This window comes from Salvelinus alpinus, chromosome 26 (assembly GCF_045679555.1).
Source record: "Salvelinus alpinus chromosome 26, SLU_Salpinus.1, whole genome shotgun sequence".
Taxonomy (NCBI): domain Eukaryota; kingdom Metazoa; phylum Chordata; class Actinopteri; order Salmoniformes; family Salmonidae; genus Salvelinus; species Salvelinus alpinus.
This window is the reverse complement of record NC_092111.1, coordinates 38,209,107-38,225,160: the sequence shown is the minus strand read 5'-3', so window position 1 is coordinate 38,225,160 and position 16,054 is coordinate 38,209,107. Positions and strand designations below refer to the sequence as shown.

Here is a 16,054-nt window from a genome sequence, read left to right as displayed (position 1 = left end):
CAAAATACATCAAAAGCTAATTGCATGATCTGTTCGATGTTGAGTTCTGATATTTTTCAAGTGTGGTAAGGAGTACAGAGGTAGCTCATCCTAGGGGATGTGTCCAATTTGTCCTGATGGTTGTACAGTCCTGATGGTTGTACAGTCCTGATGGTTGTACAGTCCTGATGGTTGTACAGTCCTGATGGTTGTACAGTCCTGATGGTTGTACAGTCCTGATGGTTGTACAGTCCTGATGGTTGTACAGTCCTGATGGTTGTACAGTCCTGATGGTTGTACAGCCCACAGCTTGAACCCTGGCATTGGTGCTACTGTATTCTCTGGTTGGTTTTTCCCATTCAGCTATTGCCATGACGACAGACGAGGTGACAGAGAGCCAGCATCAGAAGAAGCCCAGCCAGCATCAGGCCACGCCTCCTGACCAGGGACCCTCTGAGTCCCAGGCCGTCACCAGCCCCGCCACCTCGCCCCAGAGCACTGGCTCACCCTCGTACTCCTCTCCCCAGGAGGAGGTGCAGCTGAGACCCCGCCGGCGCACCTCGGCCGGCCGCGGCCTCTCGCGCCTCTTCTCCTCCTTCCTGAAGAGGCGTTCCCAGTGCGAGGAGGACGGGGGAGAGAAGGAGGAGAAAGGAGGGGACAGGGAAGAGCCCAAGGCACCCATCGCTGACTGTGAGCCAGAGCTCAAGATCGACGGTGATCAGAACCTTGACCTGCACTCGCTCAGCAGCAACGAGGCGCAGGTGAGATGCTATCCTAACCACCACACTGTAGTACATAGCTGTGTGTGTGTGTGTGTGTGTGTGTGTGTGTGTGTGTGTGTGTGTGTGTGTGCGTGTGCGTGTGTGCGTGTGTGCGTGCGCGTGCGCGTGCGTGTGTGTGTCCTGCAATAGGGAATTAATAAGAGTCAAAGTGGTGATTTGAGTCTTTTCCTGAAGAACTTCAGCGTCTGTGAAGATTCGTACTGTTAAGTGTTTTTATGTCGGATTACAGTACTCCTCAAACTGCAATTTGAAGTGAGTCCGAAGTGCATGAATGTGTAATGAATGTTATGGTGTTTAGGACTAATGTGCTGGAACTTGAGGAAAGCCTTTCCATTGGATACTGTGTAATTACATAGTGTGGGAGCACATTTTGGGCACAAGATACAAAAATAAGATACAAAAAGCATTGTATTACTGTATATAATAAACAGTAAGGGGAGGCATTCAGTAGAGGGTTACAGACTACAGTAGACTAAAACAGTGATACTTAAGGGCTCTCCTCATTGGGTCTAAGTGTCCTCTCTCTCTCTGTCTCTCTGTCTCTCTCTCTCTCTCTCTCTCTCTCTCTCTCTCTCTCTCTCTCTCTCTCTCTAGCTAACTGGCTGGCTGGCTGACTGGCTGGCTAACTGGCTGGATGACTGGCTGGCTAACTGGCTGGCTAACTGGTTGGCTGACTGGCTGGTCCCAGTTCCACTAGTTCCCTTCCTCTCCCTGAACAGCAGTACTTTTAAGACCTTACTCCTTCCATCGGTGTCTACAGTAATTTACTTTACTTTTTGCTGTAGTGATGCTTTAGTTATTCATTGACATTGTATGTGTGTGTGACAAAGCCTTTGTTTAGTTCACCTGTAGTGAAGTGTAGAGATGCAGAACCAGAGTGGTTGACCTGACTACTAACTTGTGTGTTTGAGCTGAGGATTCGTGAATGCCTCCAGGCGTGTGGTTGTAACGTGTTCACTGACTGGACACTGTCTGAGACTGAACACTGCAGGTATAGACCAGTTTACCAATATATAGATGTCGACTACAGTGGCTCATCAATATCATGTCTTTGTCCTTTGTCAAGCTTAGCTGTTTGTTCTGTGTATCTTTAAGCAAGGATGTTTTTGTCATGTGTCAATGTATGCGTTTTTGGATATAAATATAACATTGATTGTGTTTAAAATGTGTCTTGTGTCTTTTTCCTCCAGCCTGTCCAGGTAGACCAGAAGGAAGACCCTGACACCGAGAAAGACTCTGAGGAAGAGGGGGGAGAGACAGATAAGGAGAAAAGAGAAGAGGACAGTGCCCAGGAGAAGGAGAAAGAGGAGGAGGAGCCTGAGAAAGAGGGAGCAGAGAAGACCACAGAGGAAGACGCTCAACCTCCTAAGCCTCCCCGTCGACCCAGGATCATGCAAATTAAAGTTACACTGCTGGACGACACTCTGTTTGAGTGTGAGCTGGATGTAAGTCCCAATATTACCAAATCATTCCTTTATTCTAGTTGGAAACCTGGGATACATAGCCTGGGGGATCCAGGACGGTTTGTGCTGTCTAGCCAAATCTTATGCAGTCGTCATGCCATGTTTGACATGACTGTTTGACATGACTGTTTGACATGGCTGTTTGACATTGCTCTTTGACTTGGCTGTTTGACAATTCCATTTGATTTGGCAAGACAGCACAACCATCCCTGGGATCTCCAGGCTAGGGATACATCCAGTATTGAGTAAAACGATCCTCCACCACTACTCAGACAATGTTTTAGTCATTGGTCAGCAGCAGCCTAACTAACAGCATGCTACAGCAAGGTCCCTGAGCTTCCTCTCTCCTAATTCATGTTCTACTGCATTAGGAACCGACAGTTAATGGATACGTCCCAACTGACACCCTATTCCCTACGTAGTGCACTGCTTTTGAACAGAACACTGTGGGCCCTGGTCAAAAGTAGTGCACTATATAGGGAATAGGGTGCCATTTGGGACACATATGTCTTATACAGTTCATTACTGGCTTTTTGTGTGTCTGTAGCTATTTCTTCTCCCTGTGCGTGTGTTTGGCCTTTAGAAAACATGCCTATCACACAGACTGGTTTATTATGGCTCTCTGTGAAATATGTCTCCTGCCTGTAGAAACATGCCAAAGGTGTGGAGCTGTTCACCAAGGTGTGTGACCACCTCAACCTGCTGGAGAGAGACTACTATGGCCTGGCCATCTGGGAGTCGCCCTCCATGAAGGTCAGTAGCTCTGAGACAATGTTCTGCTCTTTAACTAATGTCTGTCTGTTAGTACACCGTTACTAATATTACTGGTGTGATCACACCTGTACCTGTACATTCTCACAAAGATACATGGACATATTATACACGCACCTCTCTGATTCAGAGGGGTTGGGTTAAATGTGGAAGACACCTTTCAGTTGAAGGCATTCAGTTGTACAACTGACTAGGTATCTCCCTCTTTCCTCCTGGTTTCCTCCCAGTGTTGTACAACTGACTAGGTATCTCCCTCTTTCCTCCTGGTTTCCTCCCAGTGTTGTACAACTGACTAGGTATCTCCCTCTTTCCTCCTGGTTTCCTCCCAGTGTTGTACAACTGACTAGGTATCTCCCTCTTTCCTCTTGGTTTCCTCCCAGTGTTGTACAACTGACTAGGTATCTCCCTCTTTCCTCCTGGTTTCCTCCCAGTGTTGTACAACTGACTAGGTATCTCCCTCTTTCCTCCTGGTTTCCTCCCAGTGTTGTACAACTGACTAGGTATCTCCCTCTTTCCTCCTGGTTTCCTCCCAGTGTTGTACAACTGACTAGGTATCTCCCTCTTTCCTCTTGGTTTCCTCCCAGTGTTGTACAACTGACTAGGTATCTCCCTCTTTCCTCCTGGTTTCCTCCCAGTGTTGTACAACTGACTAGGTATCTCCCTCTTTCCTCCTGGTTTCCTCCCAGTGTTGTACAACTGACTAGGTGTCTCCCTCTTTCCTCCTGGTTTCCTCCCAGTGTTGTACAACTGACTAGGTATCTCCCTCTTTCCTCCTGGTTTCCTCCCAGTGTTGTACAACTGACTAGGTATCTCCCTCTTTCCTCCTGGTTTCCTCCCAGTGTTGTACAACTGACTAGGTATCTCCCTCTTTCCTCCTGGTTTCCTCCCAGTGTTCTACAACTGACTAGGTATCCCTCTTTCCTCCTGGTTTCCTCCCAGTGTTGTACAACTGACTAGGTATCTCCCTCTTTCCTCCTGGTTTCCTCCCAGTGTTCTACAACTGACTAGGTATCCCTCTTTCCTCCTGGTTTCCTCCCAGTGTTGTACAACTGACTAGGTATCTCCCTCTTTCCTCCTGGTTTCCTCCCAGTGTTGTACAACTGACTAGGTATCTCCCTCTTTCCTCCTGGTTTCCTCCCAGTGTTGTACAACTGACTAGGTATCTCCCTCTTTCCTCCTGGTTTCCTCCCAGTGTTGTACAACTGACTAGGTATCTCCCTCTTTCCTCCTGGTTTCCTCCCAGTGTTGTACAACTGACTAGGTATCTCCCTCTTTCCTCCTGGTTTCCTCCCAGTGTTGTACAACTGACTAGGTATCCCTCTTTCCTCCAGGTTTCCTCCCAGTGTTGTACAACTGACTAGGTATCTCCCTCTTTCCTCCTGGTTTCCTCCCAGTGTTGTACAACTGACTAGGTATCTCCCTCTTTCCTCCTGGTTTCCTCCCAGTGTTGTACAACTGACTAGGTATCTCCCTCTTTCCTCCTGGTTTCCTCCCAGTGTTCTACAACTGACTAGGTATCTCCCTCTTTCCTCCTAGTGTTTGATGTTCAGTTTTAAAAAGGCGCAACGTCTTGAGTCCTTGTTTTTTTTCTTCTGATGATTGTTCTACTTCTGCTCCACAGACCTGGATGGATTTCACCAAGGAGATCCGCAGACAGGTTCAAGGTGAGGGGGTTGAATGCGTAGCTTCTGCTCTGCTCTCATTGTGTGTGTATAGGGGCCTGTCTTGTAACCTCTCGCTAAATGAATGGAAGTTATACTGTGGGTGCGGTGCGTTTGTAAAATGACGGCTCCAGACTGTCAGTGTGTCCTGGGCCTTTCGTAAGTTCCGAGTGTTTCTCTCTCGCAGCGATCAGAGGGCACACTGGAATGCTCTGATCTCACAACGCAAGTCAAGCACCATCAGTTAACTGGCTAAAGTTGGCTGGCTTGCTAGCTTTAACCCTCAAACGCTGAATGTAGAACGGCTAATCGACACACTGCCCTGTACACCTCACCGTGACACTCCCATTTCATTTTCTGCTCCACCTACGTAGGTGCAAAGTTAGACAAGATCTGTGCAGACGCACAATCATGTACAGGTGAGACGAAAATACCGTCGTCATTCATTACTCAGGGGGGGTATTCATTAGTGCACACCGTAGCTAAACGTTTCGGAACGAAAATGAGGGTTTCTTATTGGACAAGATCATGTTAGTCCCTAACAGTCCGTTTGGTGCCTATTGAATATGACCCAAGTTTTTTTTTTAAACATCGCTCTGCATGTTTTAGCGAGAGGAAAATGTTACCATGATTTGAATGTGTTTTGATGGCAGATTTTTCCCTCAGGCACCAATTATGACTTCACCTTCAATGTGAAGTTCTATCCTCCTGACCCAGCCCAGCTTTCTGAAGACATCACCAGGTAAACCTCTACCTGCTCCTCCGTTTGGTTTCTCTCTTCTAGGTGTGCTCTCTGTCTCTTCCCAGCAAACCAAAATGGGTTCTGTGAAAAATGTTCCCAGAACATTTGTTAGGTCGCGGCAAATGTTCTCATAACACAAATAAATGTCCAGTCGTGCTGATGATTATAGAATGTTTCAATAAGACATTCACTTGATGCTAGAAAAACATTCCTAGAACACATTTAACCTGTTCTTTAAAATATGATCAGAATGTTTCATTAGGATTCTGGGAACATTGTGGGGATATGATAAGAGGTTCCCAAAACACTAAAAGCAAAGGGTCTGAATACTTATGTAAATGTTATATTTCTGTTTTGTATTTTTTATAGATTTACAAAAACTTCTAAAAACCAGTTTTTGCTTTGTCAATATGGGGTATTGTGTCTAAAATACACTGCTCAAAAAAATAAAGGGAACACTTAAACAACACAATGTAACTCCAAGTCAATCACACTTCTGTGAAATCAAACTGTCCACTTAGGAAGCAACACTGATTGACAATACATTTCACATGCTGTTGTGCAAATGGAATAGACAAAAGGTGGAAATTATAGGCAATTAGCAAGACACCCCCAATAAAGGAGTGGTTCTGCAGGTGGTGACCACAGACCACTTCTCAGTTCCTATGCTTCCTAGCTGATGTTTTGGTCACTTTTGAATGCTGGCGGTGCTTTCACTCTAGTGGTAGCATGAGACGGAGTCTACAACCCACACAAGTGGCTCAGGTAGTGCAGCTCATCCAGGATGGCACATCAATGCGAGCTTTGGCAAGAAGGTTTGCTGTGTCTGTCAGCGTAGTGTCCAGAGCATGGAGGCGCTACCAGGAGACAGGCCAGTACATCAGGAGATGTGGAGGAGGCCGTAGGAGGGCAACAACCCAGCAGCAGGACCGCTACCTCCGCCTTTGTGCAAGGAGGAGCACTGCCAGAGCCCTGCAAAATGACCTCCAGCAGGCCACAAATGTGCATCTGTGAGTGCATCTGCACGCACAGTGAGGCAAAGACTTTTGGAGGATGACCTGGTGTCAAGAAGGGCAGCAAAGAAGCCACTTCTCTCCAGGAAAAACATCAGGTACAGACTGATATTCTGTTAAAGGTACAGGGATTGGACTGCTGAGGACTGGGGTGAAGTCATTTCTCTGATAAATCCCCTTTCCGATTGTTTAGGGCATCCGGAAAAAAGCTTGTCCGGAGAAGACAAGGTGAGCGCTACCATCAGTCCTGTGTCATGCCAACAGTAAAGCATCCTGAGACCATTCATGTGTGGGGTTGCTTCTCAGCCACGGGAGTGGGCTCACTCACATTTTTGCCTACAAACACAGCCATGAATAAAGAATGGTACCAACACATCCTCCGAGAGCAACTTCTCCCAACCATCCAGGAACAGTTTGGTGACAAACAATGCCGTTTCCAGCATGATGGAGCACCTTGCCATAAGGAAAAAGTGACAACTAAGTGGCTTGGGGAACATAACATTGATATTTTGGGTCCATGGCCAGGAAACTCGGCAGACCTTAATCCCATTGAGAACTTGTGGTCAATCCTCAAGAGGCGGGTGGACAAACAAAAACGCACAAATTCTGACAAACTCCAAGCATTGATTATGCAAGAATGGGCTGCCATCAGTCAGGATGTGGCCCAGAAGTTAATTGACAGCATGCCAGGGCAGATTGCAGAGGTCTTGAAAAAGAAGGGTCAACACTGCAAATATTGACTCTTTGCATCAACTTCATGTAATTGTCAATAAAAGCCTTTGACACTTATGAAATGCTTGTAATTATACTTCAGTATTCCATAGTAACATCTGACAAAAATATCTAAAGACACTGAGGCAGCAGACTTTGTGAAAATTAGTATTTGTGTCATTCTCAAAACTTTTGGCCACGACTGTATATTGCGTCAACATCAATGGAATATTATTTATTTGCTATGAACGACTTATTTGGAAAATGTGGAACATTATGCAACATTGTGGGAATGTTTTGTGCAACCTTAGTGAATATTTTTTAAATATTATTGCAACGTTAGGGGAATGTCCTGCGCAGCCTACCTTTCCCTTTAACATTGTATGAATATCCACACTTTTCCAACAACCTAATTAAATGTTCTGGGGACCTTTTTTAAAGAACACAGAAAGCTGTTCTATCAACATTCTTGCAACATCCCAATTTTTTTTTTGTGCACCCTGATACAAACGTAATCTTAATGGCAACACAACTGGACAGTATTCGTGCTTTGGGGGAATTTACCTCTTGTTATATCCCCACAATGTTAGGGAACCTTTAAAAGAACAGAAAAAATGTGTTCTGGGAACGTTCTTGTAACACCAGGTGAATGTTTTACACAAACATTGCATAATCATCAACAGGACTGGACAGTTTTTGTGTTTGTCTGGGAACGTTCACAGAATCAATTTTGGTTTGCTGGGAAAACATTACTGCTACATTGTGTTATCACATTACTTTCAAACCTTTTGTGTGGGGGGGGGGGGGGGGGGGGGTGTTCTGTGTTGGATGTTACAGATTTTTTTTGGGGGGATGTTCCGTGTTGGTTGTTACAGATTTTTTGGGGGGGATGTTCTATGTTGGTTGTTACAGATTTTGGGGAGGATGTTCTGTGTTGGTTGTTACAGATTTTGGGGGGGGTGTTCTGTGTTGGTTGTTACAGATTTTGGGGGGGGGTGTTCTGTGTTGGTTGTTACAGATTTTGGGGAGGATGTTCTGTGTTGGTTGTTACAGATTTTGGGGGGGATGTTCTGTGTTGGTTGTTACAGATTTTGGGGGGGATGTTCTGTGTTGGTTGTTACAGATTTTGGGGGGGATGTTCTGTGTTGGTTGTAACAGATTTTTGGGGGGGATGTTCTGTGTTGGTTGTTACAGATTTTTTGGGGGGAATGTTCTGTGTTGGTTGTCACAGATTTTTTGGGGGGAATGTTCTGTGTTGGTTGTTACAGATTTTTTGGGGGGGATGTTCTGTGTTGGTTGTTACAGATTTTTGGGGGGGAATGTTCTGTGTTGGTTGTCACAGATTTTTTGGGGGGATGTTCTGTGTTGGTTGTTACAGATTTTTGGGGGGGATGTTCTGTGTTGGTTGTTACAGATTTTGTGCACAATGTTATGAGGATATTTTTCAAGGATATTTAATTTGGAGAAAAAAAATAGGCCCAAAAAATATTTTGTTATCAAAAACATTATTTGGGGATGTTAGATAAAATCCTAACTAGAACTTCATGGAATGTTAGCTAATGTTCTGGGAAAGTTGCCGGTTTGCTGGGTTGTTTATCATTGCCCCAATCTCTCTGTCTCCCTCTCAGTCTCTCTTCACCCCCCCCCCCCCCTTTTCAATCACTGTCCCTCTAATCCTCACCTGCCAGTTGAGGTCATGAATCTAATTGCACCTAGAGTCATTTCATCCTGCATCCTGCCTCCCTCCCACCCACCTCCACCCCATCCATGATTACATAAACAACCCGGCTTAAGCCTAATTAACGGCATCACACTGGGTGTACTGCCTGTGCCTTTGTCCCAAATGGCACCCTATCTCCTATATAGTGCACTACTTTTGATCATAGCCCAATGGGAAATAGGGAATAGGGTGCCATACGGGATGCATAATCTTTCTGCTGCTTCCTGGAAGCCCTGTGGTCTGTGACCTCACGCTGACCCCTAGCTGTGTTTGTGTACAACAGGTGTGTGTGTTTGTGTACGTCAGGTATTCTTGGTAGGACAACGGTAGCAAATATATACTGAACAAAAATATAAATGCAACATGTAAGGTGTTTATCCCAGAAATATTCCATAATAACAAAAATCTTATTTCTCTCAAATTTTGTGCACAAATTTGTTTACAGGTTATATCACATCCGGCAGTGATTGGGAGTCTCGTAGGGTGGCATACAATTGGTCCAGCGTCGTCCGGGTTTGGCCGGGGGTAGGGCATCATTGTAAATAAGAATTTGTTCTTAACTGACTTGCCTAGGTAAATAAAGGTTACATAAAAAAATATAATAATAATAATAATAATAATTACATCCCTGTTAGTGAGAATTTATCCTTTGTCAAGATAATCCATCTACCTGACAGGTGTGGCATATCAAGAAACTGATTAAACAGCATGCTCGTTACACAGGTGCACCTTGTGCTGGGCACAATGAAAGGCCACTTTAAAATGTGCAGTTTTTGTCACACAACGCAATGCCAAAGATGTCTCAAGTTTTGAGGGAGCATGCAATTGGCATGCTGACTAAAGGATAGTCCAACAGAGCTGTTGCCAGAAAATGTAATGTTAATTTCTCTACCACAAGCCACCTCGAACGTTGTTTTCGAGAATTTGGCAGTACGTCCAACCGGCCTCACAACCATAACAATGTTAACATTGTGAACAGAGTGCCCCATGTGGTGGCAGTGGGGTTATGGTATGGGCAGGCATAAGCTACGGACAAGGAACACAATAAATCAAAGCAAGTCAAACTTTATTTGTCAAATGTGCCGAATACTGTGAAATATTTACTTACAAGACCTTAACCAACAGTGCAGTTCAAGAAGAGTTAAGAAAATATTTACCAAATAAAATAAAATAAAAAGTAACACTATAACATCACATAATAGCAATTTAAATGCACAAAAAAATACTGTGAAGAAATCCTGAGGCCCATTTTTAATGGTATCTGTGACCAACAGATGCATATCTGTTTTCCCAGTCATGTGAAATCCATCGATTAGGTCCTAATGAATGTATTTCAATTGACTGATTTCCTCATATGAACTGTAGCTCAGTAAAATCATTGACATTTTTGCATGTTGCGTTTATATTTTTGTTAAACATATTTTATTGTTAACACAAACTTGTTTCTTTAAAGAAAAAAAACGTCCATTGTCCTACCAAGAGTCATTTCATCTACAGTTTGCTCGATTGTCAGTGCACCTTGGTTTGAAAACGACTTAGCCACAGCCCTTTATTTTTATCTTCGCATGGCCAGGTACTACCTGTGTCTCCAGCTGCGTAAGGACATCCTGGGGGGCCGTCTACCTTGCTCCTTTGTCACGCTGGCCCTTCTGGGTTCCTACGCACTGCAGTCAGAGCTGGGGGAGTACGACCCAGAGACACACGCACCAGACTACGCCAAGGACCTGAGGCTGGCCCCGGGACAAACCAAGGAGCTAGAGAAGAAAGTCATGGAGCTGCATAAGACATACAGGTCAGGAGGGGTTTTAATACACACACGCACACACACACACACACACACACACACACACACACACACACACACACACACACACACACACACACACACACACACACACACACACACACACACACACACACACACACACACACACACACACTGACTTAGAGACAAATGTTCCCAGTATACTCAGCAGAATGTCCACACACAAGACCTTCAGATTAGGAGGGGGTTGTACTGGATGCATAGGGTCACCTGTGTACACTGTTATGTAAATCAATGTTATGTAAATCAGTGTTATGTAAATCAGTGTCACAGCAGGAATATGCTACTTATAATGAATCTGTAATGCCAGAGTCATTCATGCTACTGTATGATAACATGTTGCTTCTTTGCTAATATGGTGTCTGTCCTGTCTACAGGTCGATGAGTCCAGCACAGGCAGACATGGCCTTTCTGGAGAACGCCAAGAAACTAGCCATGTACGGAGTGGACCTGCACCAGGCCAAGGTAACGTAGTGTCATATCCCAGGCCAAGGTAATGTAGAGTCACAACCCAGGCCAAGGTAATGTAGTGTCATATCCCAGGCCAAGGTAATGTAGTGTCATATCCCAGGCCAAGGTAATGTAGAGTCACAACCCAGGCCAAGGTAATGTAGAGTCATAACCCAGGCCAAGGTAATGTAGAGTCACAACCCAGGCCAAGGTAATGTAGAGTCATAACCCAGGCCAAGGTAATGTAGAGTCACAACCCAGGCCAAGGTAATGTAGTGTCACAACCCAGGCCAAGGTAATGTAGAGTCACAACCCAGGCCAAGGTAATGTAGAGTCACAACCCAGGCCAAGGTAATGTAGAGTCACAACCCAGGCCAAGGTAATGTAGTGTCATAACCCAGGCCAAGGTAATGTAGAGTCACAACCCAGGCCAAGGTAATGTAGAGTTACAACCCAGGCCAAGATAATGTAGAGTCATAACCCAGGCCAAGATAATGTAGAGTCATAACCCAGGCCAAGGTAATGCAGAGTCATAACCCAGGCCAAGGTAACATACTGTAGGATCACAACCCAGGCCAAGGTAACGTATAGTTACAACCCAGGCCAAGGTAATGCAGAGTCATAACCCAGGCCAAGGTAATGCAGAGTTACAACCCAGGCCAAGGTAACGTACTGTAGGACCACAACCCCAACCTGCAGAGCATTACTCATTCAACACAGAAACTGACAGGCTCCATGTGGAGACTAGCTGACTAAAAAGTCAAAAGGAAGATGCTGTGTGTTAACATCACATTGTTGTGGATGTTGTGAATATAAGTAGGTTTCTAACTTGTTTTCAAATCTCAACCTGCAACCACTATATTCCCCTATGTTCTACCTCCATGTATGATGACGCGTTGGTAGGCATGCAGGTGTTTCAGCCCAGATTGTCCCTCAGTGTCCTCCTGTCTGTCCACTGGAGGCCAGTTATATCACATCTGTCCTATTAACCACCGAGCAGAGAAGGCTTGATGATGACGAAGATATGGATTACGTCCCAAATGGCACCCTAATCCCTTCATAGCACACTACTTTTCACCAGGGCTCCTCAAAAGTTGTGCACTATATAGGGAATAGGGCGCCATTTGGGATGCAGATATAGTATATAGTATTTAACATGGTTATAGCACCCACCCACCTACCTCCTTGCCTGCTGCAGTGTAACCTACGTCAGCTGTGAAGTCAGTGTTTGTGTCTGTTCCCAAAAAAGGGAGAAACGCGTGCCTCTGTCAGAGCACAGATTTAGTAGCAGAAATGAGGTCAATCTGTTTGCATCAAAACTGGGGATTTAAAATAAAATATGGAAGTCATTATGCTGAAAGGGAGATGGATGCTGCCTCCCGGTGGATGAATGTTGTCATTGCATTAACACGCAGGCCAAGTCAATGGCATAATGTCAGCAATCATGCAAATGGACATCTAAGCTGTTGTATTCTCTGTTTTTGGGTGGTCTTTCTTTCTTACTCACTCACACACTCTTCCATCTTTTCTTTTTCTCTCTCAAATCTCTCTCTCTCTCCCTCTCTCCCACCCTCTCCATCCTCCCATCCCTTTCTCCAGGATCTAGATGGAGTGGACATCATGCTGGGTGTGTGTTCTGGGGGTTTGATGGTCTACAAGGACAAGCTGAGGATCAACCGGTTCCCCTGGCCCAAAGTCCTCAAGGTCTCCTACAAACGCAGCAGCTTCTTCATCAAGATACGCCCCTCAGAGGTCAACTTTATTTATGTGTTTGGTTGTTTATTTGGTTGTCTTTTAGCCCACAAGAGGCCTGATCTCCCAGGAGTCAGATAAACAGTACAGTAATCATAAGTAAAAGTTGAGTTACATGTCAAATCAATAGGTATAGTGGATCTAGTGCAGTGCGACCATCATTCATATGCTTTTGTTTCCAACCAGCTGGAGCATTACGAAAGCGCCATCGGTTTCAGACTGCCAAACTACAAGGCCTCCAAGAAGCTGTGGAAAGTGTGTGTGGAGCATCACACCTTCTTCAGGTAAGAGAACACACTGTTGAAGCTCCCCATGATAGGTTCTATCATTGTAACTTGGGAAGAACACCACATTATTATTTTATTGTATTAAATAGAAAAAGGTCATTACAGTAATAATACATTATTAGTATGGCTACTTAGTAGTTATATGTAGTTTAGTTACTCACAATGACTAATACTGTATGTGGTTGTCTTACCTACCTTAGTGGAATGCACTGCTAAAATGTTAATGTACTTAGCTATATTTAAAAGCTAAATTGTGACCAACCGGCTCGATTTCGGGTCTTATGTAGCTACATTTGACATTGGATAAAAGTAGAGACTCAGAGCTAGAAAATGGTATATCATACACTACAGTTGTGGAACAATGGGAAAGTAATTCTGCTGTGAAAGTTGATAAACTTGTAACCTCGCTTTTGAGAAAAATGGCCCTTGGATGTTTTGGTACACCTACTGGAGAGCTCTTCTTTGTCTACACCCATTCAGCATCGTTCGCACCCTCTAAAGCCTTAGCCCCACCCATCTCATTAAGGATTCACATGTGAAGCCATGTACCAAACAACCAAAGATTTCAAGACTAAAGGCTGGTTTATACTATGGGTGTGTTTTTTAAAAGTTTAATCTGGAGTGCCAGAGTGGGCTCAGAGTGCGCTCTGGTCGTTCGTAAACTCAGAGCGTTGTCAGATTGTCCGTTCGTAAATTCAGAGCCTTTCGCTCTCGGAGCCTTCAGAGCGCACACTGGACGCTCTGGCCGAGGAGTAGAGTTGATCCGAGCATTCTGTCCCTAACAACAGCAGTGAAGCACCCAAGCTAACTGGCTAACGTTGGCTAGCTGGCTAGCTACTTCAAGACACAAATGAGAGAACAGCTCACTCTGACCATTTTACTTGCTCTAGCAGAGCTGGTTAGGCTGTTTTCATGTTATCCAGAGTGTTGGTGACTGTAACTGTGCTGCTGACAACAATTTAATTAGTTTTTTTTGCCAACTTTTACGGACACTGACCATATTCAACGGGTGTTGAGCATTCATAAATGTATCAGTTATTCTCCACTCTGGCACACTCGGACGAGAGTCCTCTGAAATCGGAGTAGATCGCCAGAGCGAATTTACCAGCTACGTCTATCAACAGTTGTCACAGTGACATCATGAACATTCTATTGAAATTGTTATTTGCATAGTGGAGTCTTTTGTTTAGACATGTAGCTAGCTAGCTAAACAATGAACCATAATCCCAACTCATAACATTACTACCCTGCATTAATCTGCAGGTAGCTAACCAACCAGGTTCAATGTGATTTAGCTAACATTAGGCTATAACTAGCAATGCAAATGGCTCTAAGACACAAATAATATAACTACACAGATCATACACGTAACGTTAGCTAGCAAGCCAGCCAGCTAACGTTAACTAGCTAGCTAACAGTACACTTTGACCTGAAATGGAAATTACTTTCTGACAAAATTTGAAGCATGTCATATCTGAAATGTAGCTAGCTAGACTATCTTACCTGTATACTTCTCCCTCTTTGTCACGGATGCCATGGTTTCCCCTAGTTTGAAGATGCGGAGACTTCTGTGTGTTCTCCTTTGGACTCTGTCTGCATATTTGCAATCAAACGGCAGAATTTTATATATTAGATTTATATATTTATATAAATGTTCCTCTTCCTCCTCTGTCCAGACTGACCTCGACTGAGGTGGCTACCACTCCCAGGAAGTTCCTAGCGCTGGGTTCTAAGTTCCGCTACAGTGGGCGGACCCAGGCCCAGACCCGCCAGGCCAGCTCTATGATTGACAGGCCAGCACCCCTGTTCCAACGCTCGGCCAGCAAGAGGAACTCACGCAGCCTGGACGAAGGTTTGTTGAATGGGACTGTGGGTGGGGTAGGGGTGTATGTGGAGAGAGAGAGCGAGAGAGAGTCTGACTTGTCCCTGTTTAACTCCAGCAAGATGTAAGTCTCTGTGTTTACTCCAGCCCCTCCCAGAGAGGAAAGAAGAGGGTGACTGGTTATCATATCAGCCACCCACCTCTGTGGTAACATTACCTTGAATTCAACCACCCACCTCTGTGGTAACATTACCTTGAATTCAACCACCTACCTCTGTAGTAACATTACCTTGAATTCAACCACCCACCTCTGTAGTAACATTACCTTGAATTCAACCACCCACCTCTGTAGTAACATTACCTTGAATTCAACCACCCACCTCTGTGGTAACATTACCTTGAATTCAACCACCCACCTCTGTGGTAACATTACCTTGAATTCAGCCACCCATCTCTGTGGTAACATTACCTTGAATTCAACCACCCACCTCTGTGGTAACATTACCTTGAATTCAACCACCCACCTCTGTGGTAACATTACATTCAGGTACAGTAACAGTACTGGCCTACTTCAGGGTTTATTAACCCTCTCTTCGCTGGCCTCTTCTCAACCGCTAACATCCTGACCAAACCGGCTCCGCACGTGCATCCGCCATCGTGCGCATGTTGATTTTGTCTATACCCACCAGATGCGATCAAGACACACAGGTTAAAATACCAAAACTAACTGTGAACCAGCTATATTAGTTTGGGGACAGGTCGAAACACATGAAACATTCATGACATTTAGCTAGCTTGCTGTTGCTAGTTAATTTGTCTGGGGAGATAAAAATTGGGTTGTTATTTTACCTGAAATGTACAAGGTCCTTTTTTTTAGCTGAATCTTTGTAGAATTCTGACCCATTTTGAATCACAAAAACGTGTGTACTTTACTTCTTGACAATTAATCCACAGATTAAAAGGGGAAACCTAGTTCGTTTTTTTGTTCGTTTTCTTTGATTAATCTCTCCTCGTTCATTCTTCTTCTGTGGATTTTATATGGTGGTTGGCAACCAACTTTAAGGTGCGTTACTGCC

General features: G+C 44.6%; 1 protein-coding gene across 10 annotated transcripts in view; it reads left to right on the top strand.

The window, feature by feature from the left end:
* The window catches only part of LOC139555278 (protein 4.1-like), a 125,952-nt gene that overhangs the window by 46,349 nt on the left and 63,549 nt on the right, over positions 1 to 16,054 (top strand). For 7 of the 10 annotated variants that reach the window (XM_071368948.1, XM_071368955.1, XM_071368953.1 and 4 more), the window contains exons 2-12: positions 343 to 740; positions 1,952 to 2,206; positions 2,873 to 2,977; positions 4,617 to 4,659; positions 5,031 to 5,075; positions 5,323 to 5,398; positions 10,416 to 10,634; positions 11,045 to 11,132; positions 12,717 to 12,869; positions 13,056 to 13,153; positions 14,833 to 15,008. In XM_071368948.1, coding sequence (XP_071225049.1) covers positions 351 to 740; positions 1,952 to 2,206; positions 2,873 to 2,977; positions 4,617 to 4,659; positions 5,031 to 5,075; positions 5,323 to 5,398; positions 10,416 to 10,634; positions 11,045 to 11,132; positions 12,717 to 12,869; positions 13,056 to 13,153; positions 14,833 to 15,008 — 1,648 coding nt within the window. In that variant the 5' untranslated portion in view covers positions 343 to 350. The remainder of the gene's footprint in view (positions 1 to 342; positions 741 to 1,951; positions 2,207 to 2,872; positions 2,978 to 4,616; positions 4,660 to 5,030; positions 5,076 to 5,322; positions 5,399 to 10,415; positions 10,635 to 11,044; positions 11,133 to 12,716; positions 12,870 to 13,055; positions 13,154 to 14,832; positions 15,009 to 16,054) is intronic. The other 3 variants (XM_071368957.1, XM_071368951.1, XM_071368956.1) reach the window with 2 other exon arrangements.